The sequence below is a fragment of the Macaca nemestrina genome, chromosome 7 (genome assembly GCF_043159975.1).
Source record: "Macaca nemestrina isolate mMacNem1 chromosome 7, mMacNem.hap1, whole genome shotgun sequence".
In the NCBI taxonomy this organism is placed as follows: Eukaryota; Metazoa; Chordata; class Mammalia; order Primates; family Cercopithecidae; genus Macaca; species Macaca nemestrina.
In genome coordinates, this window is record NC_092131.1 from 13,329,932 (window position 1) to 13,344,034 (window position 14,103).

Here is a 14,103-nt window from a genome sequence, read left to right on the forward strand (position 1 = left end):
AAGTTGACCTATTTATTTTTTTCCATAGCACTTACTGCCTTCTGCATACTACCGGTACATGTATGTAGGTTTAGGTGGTACTTTTTGCTATGTTGATTCTATCCCCCGTCTTCCCTGCTAGAACACACAGTCAGGGGCAGGGATCTTTGCCTGTTCTGTTCATAGATGCATCTCCAGCACCTAGAACAGCACCTGGTATACAGTGGGCATTTAATAAATGTTTGTTGAGTGAATGAATTAGTGGAAAGGTGAATTTGGGAGTCGTCGGGTCTGTGGATGATACTCAAAGCTTGAGACTGAATGCCCTTCATGGGGAGGGAGTGAAGGTGGAAAAGAGAAGGGGACCAAGGTCTGAGTCTTGGAGCAGCAGCGTAGCTGGTAGAGACAGGTGGGCTGGAGCCAGACAGGAGCAGGAGTGGTGGGGAAGGAGGAGAAGCCTCAAGGGTGGACTTGGAACGCTTCATCCTGGGGAAAGAGATTACTGGCAGGTGCGGCTCACTGAGAGTTGACTCTGGGATGTGGGGCTGGATGTCAACGGTGACTCTGGAAAGAGTTACTTCCATAGAAAGTTGAGGTCAAAGAGCCGACTGCAGTGGACTGAGGCAATCGTGGGAGGGAGTGGAGATAGCTAGCAGAGACAACCTCTGCTACAAAGGGAAGTAAAGAAATAAGCTGGAAGCTGGAAAGGCAATTCAGGGCCAAGACAGATGTCTTGGCATTAGTTTTTGAGGATAGGGTGCAGCCTTCGCCAGAGGAGGATCAAAGGGGCACTGTTGAAGGATGATGCAGGAGAGAGAGGACACATAGGCAGGAATGAGGTCCTTGGGTAGGTGGGAAAATAAGGTGCAGGGCCAGGTGAGCAGGAGTCCAGGGTCTGCAGGTACCTCAGGAGACCCTGGCCCCAGGCTCCGGGCAGGAGGCTGATCGCGGTTCAGCCACAGAGGATGTGAAGTTGCTAGTTGGAGGGCAGGAGGATGGACACCTGCTAAGTGCTGACTGTCTGCTGAGCACCTTGCCTGCATTTGCCTTAGCACCCCTAGTGTCCCACGGGAGAGATGATGATCAGCTTCCTTCTCACGTAAGTGACTTAGAGAAGGAAGGTCATTTGCCCCAAGTCACAGAGCTCATGAGAGGCAGAGTGGATTTGAACCCAGTTCTGTCTAGCTCCAGATTCTGGATGCCCTGTTCCCTTCAGCGTCAGATATTCCAGGGTCAGGATGGGCTCAGGGCTCAGGCATGGCAGTGACTACAGTGGGGACATCGTCAGTGACTGCGGCTGAAGGGGCTCTGAGACAGGGGGACTTGAGACTTGAGAACACTCCCTGTAGAGGGCTCTGGGGCAGGTGTGCTGGGAGGCAGGGACACTGTTCAGATTGCTTACAGTGTTTTGAAACCAGGGTCCCAGGGTTAAGGAATCCCTCCTCATTCTGTGGATGGAGAGAGATTGGAGACCTTTGGGGCTGGGAGGACACATTTCATTCGTCATGTATCCTGAGGCCTGCCCTGCAACACGACAGGACTTGACCACTCACCCTTGTCGTGTCAATTCCCCAGGGTCGTAGATGTGTCTGTGCCCAGACTCCACATGACGGGCACCTTCGACCTGAAGAAGACTCTCTCCTACATGGGTATCTCCAAAATCTTTGAGGAGCATGGTGATCTCACCAAGATCGCCCCTTGTCGCAACCTGAAAGTCGGCGAGGTAAGCCTGCCTAGCCTGGACTCCACTCCCTGCAGCACAGGGGCCTTCGCCCAGCCCCGGGCCAGAGCTGGGGTCACAGTGGCTGTCAGAGCCAGGACTCCACCCACCGGTTGGAGTGGCCATGAATCCAGCTGTGACCCTTACCAATCCCGTGATACTGGGCAAACCACATAACCTCCCCCAGCCTCATGCTTCCAGTCTTTAAAACTGCTACTATTTTGGAAATCTATTCAATGTAGCAAACATTGATCAAGGCCTGGAACAGTTATCAAGCCTAGAACTGGTCTAGATCTAACCCAGACTCTCTCTCAAAGGCAACATGCCTTTCTTTCTTTCTTTCTTTCTTTCTTTCTTTCTTTCTTTCTTTCTTTCTTTCTTTCTTTCTTTCTTTCTTTCTTTCTTTCTTTCCTTCCTTCTTTCTTTCTCTTTCTTTCTCTCTTTCTTCCTCTCTTTCTCTCTTTCTTTCTTTCTTCTTTCTTTTTTTTTTTTGACGGAGTCTTGCTCTGTTGCCCAGGCTGGAGTGCAATGGTACATCTTGACTCACTGCAACCTCCACCTCCCAGGTTCAAGCAATTCTCCTGCCTCAGCCTCCTAAGTAGCTGGGATTACAGGCACCTGCCCCATGCCCAACTAATTTTTTTTTGTATTTTTAGTAGAGACGGGGTTTCACCATGTTGGCCAGGTTGGTCTCAAACTCCTGACCTCAGGTCATCCACCCATCTTGGCCTCCCAAAGTGCTGGGATTACAGGCGTGAGCCACCGCACCCAAGGCCACACGTTTTGTATGAGTTGGCGTAAGCATGTGCTGCATAGGAAAATATGACCAAGCAAAGGGGCCTGTGGCCTCTGGCAAAGGTGAGCACCTGATTGCCTGGGGCCAAAAGAGAGCAGCATATAAGTAGGGTCACCAAATTTAGCAAATTTCATACAGGGTACCCAGTTAAATTTGAATTTTAGACCGGGCACAGTGGCTCAAGCCTGTAATCCCAGCACTTTGGGAGGCCGAGACGGGTGGATCACGAGATCAAGAGATCGAGACCATCCTGCCTAACACAGTGAAACCCTGTCTCTACTAAAAAATACAAAAAACTAGCCGGGCGAGGTGGCGGGCACCTGTAGTCCCAGCTACTCGGGAGGCTGAGGCAGGAGAATGGCGTAAACCCGGGAGGCTGAGCTTGCAGTGAGCTGAGGTCTGGCCACTGCACTCCAGCCTGGATGACAGAGCGAGACTCCGTCTCAAAAAAAAAAAAAAAAAAAAAAAAAAAAAAAATTGAATTTTAGATAAATGATGAATAATTTTTTTAGTGCCAGTATGTTCTGAATATTGCACGGGACATACTTACACTAAAATATATTCATTGTTTATCTTGAATTCAAATTTCACTGGATGTCCTGTATTTCACCTGGCAACCCTACTTTGGGGTTAAAAAGGCATTGAAGGAGGGGAAAGATTTCAACGAGCAGAGATGGGTGCGGGAATGGGTGCAGCAGTGTGGCCAAGGCTGGGGGTTTTTGGATATCATGGAGTAGTGGGTGGTGGGGATTAGGTGCTTAATGGAGATGAAGTGGGAGGTTCAAGCCAGTCTGGGAAGGATCCAGCTTGCCAAGCTGAGCCTGCTGCTCTGAATCAGATGGCACAGATTCCACTGTATTTTTCATGTTGACATAAGGAACACAGTTACTAGAATTTTCTCACTTTTGAGCTTTCCTGCCACAGACTTCCCACAAACATTCAACACCAGCTCTGAAGGTCTTGTTGAGTTTAATGGCTTGTTTCGTTCTGTAGTTACGTTTGCTGATAGCTGTGATTCTAACACAGGATACTGTCCTGTTTTCTGCAAGGAAAATTGTGAGAATTTTGCAGACTAGAAAGAAATGTGCAAGGATTTCACACATACCCATCAGCTTCCCAGTACTGATCACCTGTTTACAGATGTTGATACCTTTGGAGTGGATTTGGGATGTAAGTCATCTCAGAGCTAATCCAGAATCTTCCTCCCTCTTAACCATCCACCAGGTGGATGAAAGGAGGTGCTGGAGGCTTCAGGGTGGGGATACCACCACCTCACTTTCACCCAGCTACAGCCCAGTAGACCTTTTCTGCCATGGCTGTGGTTGATGCTTCCCTGTAACCCATGAGAAAGAGAAGCAAACCCCACTCCATCTCTCCCCACATCGACCCCCGTAACTGATGCTCTCCCTGCACCATCTTTTCCTTCACGTGGCATCTGCTTGTCGAATATTCTCCAGCATTAATGGCAAAAGAGCCAGAAACCCTGGAGTAAACCAAGTTACTGCTGTGCTGGACAGCTTGGACCAAGTTGTCTCCCTCTCTGATCCTCTCTGGGCCTCCGGCCACCATGGTCGCTGAGCAGCTTGGCAGTCCCTGACTTTGCCCTTGGCTTCCACAGGCTGTGCACAAGGCTGAGCTGAAAATGGATGAGAGGGGTACGGAGGGGGCCGCTGGCACCGGAGCACAGACTCTGCCCATGGAGACACCACTCGTCGTCAAGATAGACAGACCCTATCTGCTGCTGATTTACAGCCAGAAAATACCTTCCGTGCTCTTCCTGGGAAAGATTGTTAACCCTATTGGAAAATAAAGGAGAATTCCTGCTTGCCGCAGACCCCGAACATGGCTTGGGGTTGAACATGTTCCGTCTTCCTGAGATGGAAGTGACAGGCACGGTTCAGCTTAGCCCCTCCCCGTCACCATCTCCCTAGACTGCCCGAAAGAGCAAAATTGCAAGTTCTAGGAAGTCCTGTGCCCCGTTCCCTCCCTGCCCATTCAAATGCTGGGATTCGATGCCCCACCCACTCGGTGGCATTCTCCTCTCCCCTCCAGCAGGCAGAGGGACTCTGTGATTTAATAAACAAACGTTTCTCCCCACAGCCCTCCCCCAGGTTAACTGGCTATTGGTGGATAATTTGGGGAAGGTATGGGCCACCGCAAGTATCTGGAGACTGGAGGGAGAGACTGGGTTCAAATCCTAGAATGAGGTATCTTTGGGAAAGCCACAGACCCTCTCTGGGCCTGCCTTATTTCTGAAGTGAAGGTTCTGCCACTCCCTTTGGGGCTCCGAGGAAGCTAGTTCAGTGCTTTAAAAAAGTTGTTCCCGCCTCTGTGAGCCCTCGGCCAATTATCTGTCCCAGTGTGTCCACGTGGGAGCTCTGGGCTTAGCCAGCATCCAGGTGGATGGGGAAACAGGGACAGGGCCAGTCCAGCCCCTCGGGCAACATTAGAAGGACGAAGTCTAGAGTAGCAGCTAGAATTTGCCGCCAGCTTTATCCATTTCAGGCACAAAAAAAACGTCCTGGCACCCTCCCTCCCCTGTCCCTTCCTTATCTTGTTGTCAAAGGTAGATCCTGCGGTTTAAACCTGTTAGCAAGTTCAATTGAAGAGTGAGTGGTTCCAGAAAATGCGGCCCTGCAGGGCCGCCTGTGGCCACTAGAGGGCACCAGGTGCTCGCAGGGCCGTGCACAGGTCCCCGGCCTGGGGCAAGCTCATTTCAGGCATCTGGTTCCTTCTTCTCCTGCAGGGAATTCCCAGGGCTTCCGGTGTTTGGAGAGGAGAGGATACTTGCTGGCTTGGCACTGAGAAGCCTCGGCTGTTACTACTTATCATTTCCCGGGCCTGTTTAGCAGTTTGCAGCTCAAAGTGTCCTTTGTGTTCTGGTCACAAGTGCTCTCAGAGCAGCCAGAGTGGGCCTCCCTATGACAGACGTGGAAACTGAGGCTCAGAGAAGTGAAGTGGCTTCCTCGTGGCCTCAGGGTTAGCCACATGCAGCAAGCGCCCCATCTTCTGGTTTGGGGCAGGAAGGGAGGAGTCCCCAGAGGCTGGTGGAGAAGGCTGCCTGGTGGGGGGCCGGGGCTAGTGGACGGTGGTGAAGCCTGAGCCTGGGAGCCCAGAGTGCTCAGCCCCTTTTCCAGAGGGTGGGGGTGAGGGAGAAGGTTGAGACCCCACACAGGGACACAGACCTGGGGAAAAGGCTGGGAATCTCAGCCGAGCCCTTTGCCGATATAATTTCCCTTGCCCCAGCCTGAAGGGTGGGTGTGGAAAGACACAGAAACCCTCAGCTACGGTGTCAGGTGCACAACATATGACACTGGGGACGTGACACAGCCAGGCAAGCCACTGAGTGGCCGGGTGACCTGGGCATGTCACTAAACCTTTCTGAGCCTTAGCTGCTTCATTTATTGAGAGAGGATCATAATATCTACCTCAGCGGCTAAGCTGGAGTCTAATACCCTCTATCTACCTACCTACCTCTGAGGATCACATGAGGTTGCATGGCCATCGTGCCTGGCACGTGGGTTTGCAGTAGAGAGCCCCTGCTGCGGTCCTCCACCAGCCCCCCTCCAGTGTCTGCGATGACCAGTTGTTTCCCAAAACTCTGCCCCAGGCATTTGCTTCCACCGTCTCCTCTAATGGAATTCCCTCCTCCAGCCTAACAAACTCCTACTCACCCTTTAATACCCAGGCCATTAGGACCTCTTTGTGAACTCTTCTCTACCTTTCTAACATCTTCCAAGCAGCCTCTTCCAAGCAGCCTTCCAAAACCCTCATCTCCATGCATGACGATGGCAAGTGGGTCTGAATGTTCCCTCCAGCCCCCATGGGCCGCAGTCAATCCTTCATTAAATGATGACTTCCGGGCTGCAATCTCTGAGCTCGTTATTGATATATGTAGACCGGTTCCTGCCTTCCTGGGGCTAATAATCAGTGAGGGAAGCCATCATGAATACAGTAAACACACATTTGTCATGAGCTGCAGTGGGCACAGTGAAGGAGATGTTGCAGAGCTTGCAAAGGATGTCACAGAAGGATTACATCCAGTCGGACGGTCACGTGTCACAGAAGGATCACATCCAATCCGGGGGTCACGTGTCACAGAAGGGTCACGTCCAGTCCGGTGGCCCAAGAAAGGCTTCCTCAGGATGTAACATTTAGGGAGAGCTCCAAATGCTGGGAACTCATCTGTTTTTAAACTGTAGTTAGGAATTAAAACTGCATATAGAAGTGTTTTTTCCAGCATAGTTAGTAATATGTTAGATACTGATTGGTATTTCTAAGTAAACCAATAGAAATCAGGCGTAAGCTCGAGTTCTTTATTCATCTTCCTTTTAACTAATTCTGTTTTTAAAATGACAGTTGCATACCTTAAATATTTTTAAATATGTTCTGCTTTCATAGCCACATTTGTATTATTCACTGTAAAAATAAATTCTATTTTGAAAAAGAAAAAAAGAGGAAGAAATGAGGGTGGGAGCCCAGGGAGACCCCACCAAGCAGCGGGAACAGTGTGTGCAAAGGCCCTGAGGTCGGGAGTGGCATGGGTGAGGAGCTGAAATGAGATGAGTAAGCAAGAAGGGGTGGGAGCAGGGCCGAGAGGTAGGTGAGAAATCGTGGGCCACAGAGGGATGCTGGTCTTTAACTGAAGAACTATGGTGGGCTGCAGCAGGTGTGCAGTTTGAGAGAGGCTCAGGCAAGTCCATGTGTTGTGTGTCCCTCTGCCTGCAGACTAGGTGTCCTTGTATCCCCCATGCCCAGGCCGGTACATGCCACAGAGCACACACCCAACACGTACTTGCTGGAAAGAAAAACTGCCCTGCCAATCACCCGTGTCCAGACACAGTCAGCCCCCTCCAAAGCTCCCCTCTCCTCTGGGAGGGGAGTCACATGCCTTAGCCTGGCAGTGACTGGGATGTGGCCGTGCCTGCTCCTTCTTGTAGGTCCGTGTGCCATCTCCCTACATCTTCCAACTTTCCTGAATGCTCTCCTTGCTCCTCATCCTCTCCCACTCCCACCACTTCCCTCCAGCGTGTTACTCAGTCTTTCAGGGAAGGTCAACCACTACTCCTTCTCAGAAGCCTTCTCAGGTCACATATTTGTGGGCCGACCGACCTTGTGAATAAATGAGTGAATGAATGAGTGGATTTTGATTTTGACATAACCAGCACTTCCTAGATGCCTATCAAAACCTGGCACGACAGGAGTGCTTTCCCCATCTCACTGGCCCACAAGCCTTCCAGTTGGTGTGACCGTCCCATTTTACTGATGAGAAAACTGAGGCTCAGGAAGATCACATCACTTGCACAAGGTCCCACAGCAAGACAGCCACAGAGATAGGAGCAAATACAAATCCCCTGAGCACTTGTGGCTTTTATTTGTCCAATCAGTTCATCCATCCATCCATTCAACAAATATTCACTGAGTGTCCTCTCTGTGTGGGGACAGAGAGGGGCTTTTAGGGGCTTGTGAATAAAATATAGAAAGATCCTTGCCCTTGCAGAGGTCTCAGGTTACTCGGGAGAGGCAGGCAATTAACAATAGGTGTGATCAAGAAACAAGGACATACAAACCTGGCCAATATGGGGAAACTCCGTCTTTACTAAAAATACAAAAATTAGCCAGGCATGGTGGCATGCACCTATAATCCCAGCTACTTGGGAGGCCGAGGCAGGAGAATCACTTGAACCTGGGAGGCTGAGGTTGTAGTGAGCCGAGATGGCAGCACTGCACCCCAGAACAAGACTCCGTTAAAAAGGAAAAGAGAGGAGAGGACAGGAGAGGAGAGGAGAGGAGAGGACAGGAGAGGAGAGGAGAGGAGAGGAGAGGAGAGGAGAGGAGAGGAGAAGACATTAAGTGGAGTGGGTAAGGGTGACTAGAGGTGCCAGTGGCCCTGGCAGGGGTCACAGCCAGCCTCCCCGGGAGGCTGAGACAGTGGGTTTTATGGTTCTCCTCTCCAAAACCTCTGCTGCGCAGTCCTCTGGAGCCTTTAGCCTGGGAAATGCCCATGCAAATGAAGGGGACCAGCCCCTCCACACCTGTGGGCTTTTCTCATCAGGTGGGATGAGAGACTGAGAAAAAAAAAAACACAGAGACAAAGTATAGAGAAAGAAAAGTGGGCCCAGGGGACTGGCACTCAGTATACGAAGGACCTGCACTGGCACCGGTCTCTGAGTTCCCTCAGTATTTATTGATTACCATTTTCACTATCTCAGCAAGAGGAATGCGGTGGGAGAGGAGGGTGATAGTGGGGAGAAGGTCAGCAAGAAAACATGTGAGCAAAGGAGTCTGTGTCACAAATAAGTTCAAGGAAGGTACTATGCCTGGATGTGCACGTAGGCCAGATTTATGCTTCTCTCACCCAAACATCAGTGGAGTAAAGAATAACAGAGCAGCATTGCTGCCACCATGTCTCGCCTCCCACCACAGAGCAGTTTTTCTCCTATCTCAGAGTTGAACAAATGTACACGGATTTTATACCGAGACATTCAGTACCCAGGGGCAGGCAGGAGACTGGCCTTCCTCTATCTCAACTGCAAGAGGCTTTCCTCTTTTACTAATCCTCCTCAGCACAGACCCTTCACGGGTGTTGGGCTGGGGAACGCTCAGGTCTTTCCCATCCCACGAGGCCATATTTCAGACTATCACATGGGGAGAAACCTTGGCCAATACCCGGCTTTCCAGGGCAGAGGTCTCTGCAGATTTCCTCAGTGCATTGTATCCCTGATTTATCAAGACTGGAGAAGGGCGATGACTTTTACCAAGCATACTGCCTGTAAACATTTTGTTAACAAGGCACATCCTGCACAGCCCTAGATCCCTTAAACCTTGATTCCGTACAACACATGTTCTTGTGAGCTCAAGGTTGGGGCAAAGTTACAGATTAACAGCATCTCAGAGCAAAGGAATTGTTCAGGGTACAGGTCAAAATGGAGTTTCTTATGTCTTCCTTTTCTACATAGACACAGTAACAGTCTGATCTCTCTTTCTTTTCCCTACAGCAAAGGTGGACTTGATGCATAAAAGAGGGATTCACCCTAACCAAGAATGAGGGTGCCCAGAGTCAGAGGACCAGGATAGAGAGGCTGCCTTGGTGTGGTCCAGCTTGAGCTACACGACACAGAAAGCCTCTGTGCAGCCTCCGAGCAGGGGCTTTCTTGCCTCTTCCAGCATAGGCTGGGTGCCAGGAGTCTGGTTTGCTGTCTTCCCCCACCCTGCCTGCAGCATTGCCTGCCTGGACTGAGGTCATTCATGTGGGTGAATGACAGAAGTGATAGACTGGTGTGTTGGCAAGGATGATCACAGATGGGAAGTCCTAGTTCCTGGCCCTGCTTTTCCCAGACACTGACTGTGGCTGGAGCAAACACCTTCTTCCTCTTGGGCTTCCACTGCCCATTCATGCAATGATGAGGTTGCCCTGGATGCCCCCAGACGACTTGTCTATTTTGGGCAATACTTTGATGTTCATATTGGAAATGCTAGAACTGGCTCCAAAGTCTTATGTATAGTGATTCTCCCATGCATTTGTTTAGTCAATAAATACTTACTGGGAATCTACTATGTGCCAGGCTGTGTTCCAGGGAGGGAGAAGCCAGGATCGACAGGAGGGACAGGGACCCTGTTCAAGCAGAGCTGAGGTCACATGGCCTGCTTCCTCCCCATTTCCTAGTGTCCCCTTCAGAACCAGCCAGGAGCACGTTCCCTGACCCACTGAGTCACCATGTCAGTGCTCAGGTGTTCCCACAAGGGTGCAAAGCCAAGGTGACCTTTCTCGTTGGGAAACCAGCTCTCCATTAGTGCTCAGTTTCTCAAATTTTATTTACTCCCAAACCACGTTCATGATTAGGACTGAATTCCCATCTCTTTTGTACATTATTTGCTCAAGACTTATCCTTAAATCAATTCATGTTAGGAAAAGAAAATTTGTTAAAATAGAAAAATTAATATTGCAGTCATACATAGAAACTAGCACAACTTGCCACAAGTAGAAAGTAGAAGTGCACACAACAAAACTAATTCGGTGATTAAATTCTACCAAGACTGTCACAGATCGCAGGCTCCCAGCCTATGGTTTGCTCCCCCTTGTTAGAAAGGAAAGTCAGCAAGTCTAAGATGGTGGTAAAGATGGGCTGGCATCAAGCCGAGACTCACTCCAGGGGGAACTCAGAATGATCAAAAGAGAACTGGAAGAGGGAGGACTTTGCCACTGAGTGATTCCACGTCGTGAGCAGAAACCACCTGAGATTGTTTACCTTGTAAACAGAGCAGTCATCTCCCTGATCCCTGGAGACCTTGACCAAGGTTGGAAGGTTTTCCTGATTATGTCCTTGACTGATTGGCTTTTCTTTCTTCTTTTTAAATTTTGGAATAATTTTAGCTTCACAGAAAAGATATGAAGAGAGTCCACTGAGTTTCCACGCACCTTCGACAGCTTTACCTAATGCTAACATCTTCCATGACTGTGAGACGTTGGTCACAACTAAGGAACGAATGTTGGTAGCTTACTATTCACCAAACTACAGAATTTATTTGAATTTCATCATCTTTTTAAATGCATACTTTTTTTTTCTGTTCCAACATCCAATCCAGGCTACACGTCACATATGGATCTATCTCCCTTCCCCATCTCCACCCTCAGTTTGGTTCAGATTCCTAAAAGTCAGGGGATCACACTGGGCAGGCTAGGAAATGAACAAAGTTGCAGCAGAAAGGGTGGCAGGGACCTGCACTTCCTGAGACAGATCCATGGTGGGGACTGTGGATCTCAGCTGGGGAGGCTTCTTGACAATCCAAAGGGTACCCTCTAGCTAAGACGGCACTCCAAGAGTAGCCTTGAGGCACCCAATCTGCTCCACTGTTAGGAGAAATATTGAGTGAAATATTCAAACAAGTACTGAAATAGAAAAGTATAAAGATGTAGCCAGATTTTTAAAATAGTATGAATATCTCCAACAAACCAAAAATGGAGCAGAAGCATAAGAATGTGTGAGGCAGGCAAGAGATCCTGTAGCCAGGGTCCTAAGAGGATCCCAGAAAGGCCTGGACATAGCAGGAGATGCTCCATGAAGGAGTATGGACTTGGGACAAGGTTCCATCTTGATGAACCCATGGAGATCTACTCCTGGGTGGTTGCTACTCCAGCAGGCTTGGTTTTGTGAATTTGGGGAGAAATGGGTCTTTACTTTCAAGGAGGCCCTGAGGCCCCAGAAACTGAGGACCTCAGAGCTAGAGGAAACCCTGAAGAGCTTCTCTCTGGGGCAAGGACAGAGGGTGGAGTGAGGGGTGGGAAGAGGAAGCATCCAGCCCTCTCCACTCTCAAGTCTTCTCGTCTTTCCCTGGAAAATCTGATTAGGTAGTTCTGCATGGGACCTGGGAATTTGCATTTTAATAAGAGCCCAATTAAGCTTGGTAAGTTCCATACTTCTTCAGGTTGCCTCTCTGTGTTTTACCAACTATGAGTCTTTACAAAAGTCCCTGGGTGTGGGTGAGCCAATAGTGCCTGGCCCTCAGGGTTCCCAACATCCCTCCCACTTGCTCCTTCCCATGTAATCTGCTACCTCTCTCCGTATTACTTACTGATCATAGTCCCAACCCTGGAGGATGCCACACAAAGTCCAGACTGTCTAATCAGGGAGACTGACATATGGGAAGGTAAACTGCTCTGGTTTGCTCCAGGTGTTTGTAAAGGGAGGGGCAGACTTTCTGTGGCATCTAGAGAAGACTTTGTGCAGTGGGTGATTTTGAGCTGGAGCTGGCAGGATGGAAAGGAGTGTTTCAGGCAAAGAGAGTGAGATGGGTAGTTCAAGCCAACTGAGATATATGTGTAATCATAGAGAGTAGAGGACGAAACAGCAGGGTGGCATTCATTTCAATATATTGTATTTTGATTTTTATTTAGGTATAGTTTACATAAAGTACACAAATATCACAAATATTTCTGCCCACTATTTCTTCAAAATTTTCTGTTCTCCACTGTCCCTCACTTTTTTTTTGCCTAGAACTCCAGTTACACGTATGTTAGTCCATTGATGTTGTCCCACAAGTCACTGGGACTCCTTTTTTATTACTATTATTTTCCAGCTTGCTGTCTTCAGTTTGAATAGTTCCTATTGATATATTTTCAAGATCACAGATCTTTTCTTCCATAGTACTAAATTTGTTGTTAAACCCAGCCAGTTAATTTTTCATTTCAGATATTAAGTTTTTCATCTCTAGAAGTTTGATTTTTCTCACATTCCAGTAAAATTTTTATTATTTAAGCATCTTTTAAGTAGCTGTTTTAAAGTCCTTGTCTGCAAATTCCTTAATCTCTATTATGTCTGAGCCTGTTTCTATTGCTTAATTTTTCTGCTGGTCATGGATCACATTTTCCTAGTCCTAGAATGTCTAGCAATTTTTGATTGGATGCTGGACATCATAACATTATAATTTTGTTGTCTTCCTTTACAGTATTTGAAATTTGTTTTAACAGGCAATAAGTTACTTACAGATCTGCTTGAGCTTGTCAAGGCATGTTTTTAAGCTTTGTTAGGGTAGGTCTAGTGCAGCTTTAATTCAAAGTTAGGTTAGCCCTAATGCCAAGATGTGACACTTTTGGGTCTCTACTGAATGCTCCAGGTCTCTCCACTTTGGGTGGTCATAACCTTAATATATCCTCATGCCTTGTGAACTCTGGAAATTATTTTGTTTATACCTTCACAGTAGGTTTATTTTTTCTTCTGTGTGTGTGAGTGTGTTTGCGTGTGTGTGTGTGTGTGTGTTGACCAGCCATGTGGAATTTCACTTTACGCATGCAGAGCTTAGTACTTAGCTTTGGACTTAAAGAGACCCCTGTGCACGTTTCTAAAGCTCTCCTCTAGTCCTTCACTGCACAAATTGTAGCTTCCTCAGTTTTCTCAAACTCTAATGTCTGTCTCCTAAGCTCAGCAAGCCTCCCATGCCCTCTTTGGGTTTTCTTCCACATGTCCAGAAAGTGTTCTTAGGCAGAAAATTGGGACAATTATAGAGCTTATCTCATTTTTTACCTCCCCTGCCTGTTCTCTAATGTCTGAATGTATTTTTCGAGTATCTCAATAGTGTCATAAATTTTGTCCAGTTTTCTATCTGTTTACAACTGTTTGCAACCAATATCAGTTACTTTGTTTTAGCCAAAAGTGTAAGTCAACTCAAACTTTAGATATATACCTGTGTAACTTTACCTTAAGTAGCTACAGGACTTTTCATCATCCTGAGTTACCCTGTCTTCAGTTTGCTGTCTTACCAGTCAGGATTACTCTTGCTTATTACCTTGCTTATTACCCTTGCTTATTACCAGTCGGGATTACTCTTCAGAGGTAAACAGATTATTTCGTTTTATTTCAATTCATTTATTCTTTTCGCAACCACGTACTGGACCATGAGTATTGGCCAAAGAGTGGGTATACAAGTAGACAAAATCAAGGTAGACAAGATCCCTGATTTATGAATTGTTCAGTCACACAAATAAATGTGAAACTATGACAGTGATAAGTGTTTCACTGAGAAGTTAATGGTACTATAAAAATAGTTGCTAGAAGAAATTTTTCGTATTTGAGTGATCAAAGAGAGTTTCCTTGAGGGAATGATATGAACT

The 14,103-nt window shown here is 47.9% G+C and overlaps 1 protein-coding gene across 1 annotated transcript in view; it reads left to right on the forward strand.

Annotated features, from left to right (window-relative positions):
• LOC105467491 (serpin family A member 12) overlaps nt 1-4,975 on the forward strand; it is a 28,552-nt gene extending 23,577 nt beyond the window's left edge. The window contains exons 4-5 of the mRNA XM_011717111.2: nt 1,555-1,702; nt 4,114-4,975. Of these exons, the coding sequence (XP_011715413.1) occupies nt 1,555-1,702; nt 4,114-4,305 (340 nt within the window). The 3' untranslated portion in view covers nt 4,306-4,975. The remainder of the gene's footprint in view (nt 1-1,554; nt 1,703-4,113) is intronic.
• The last annotated feature ends 9,128 nt before the right edge of the window (nt 4,976-14,103 follow it).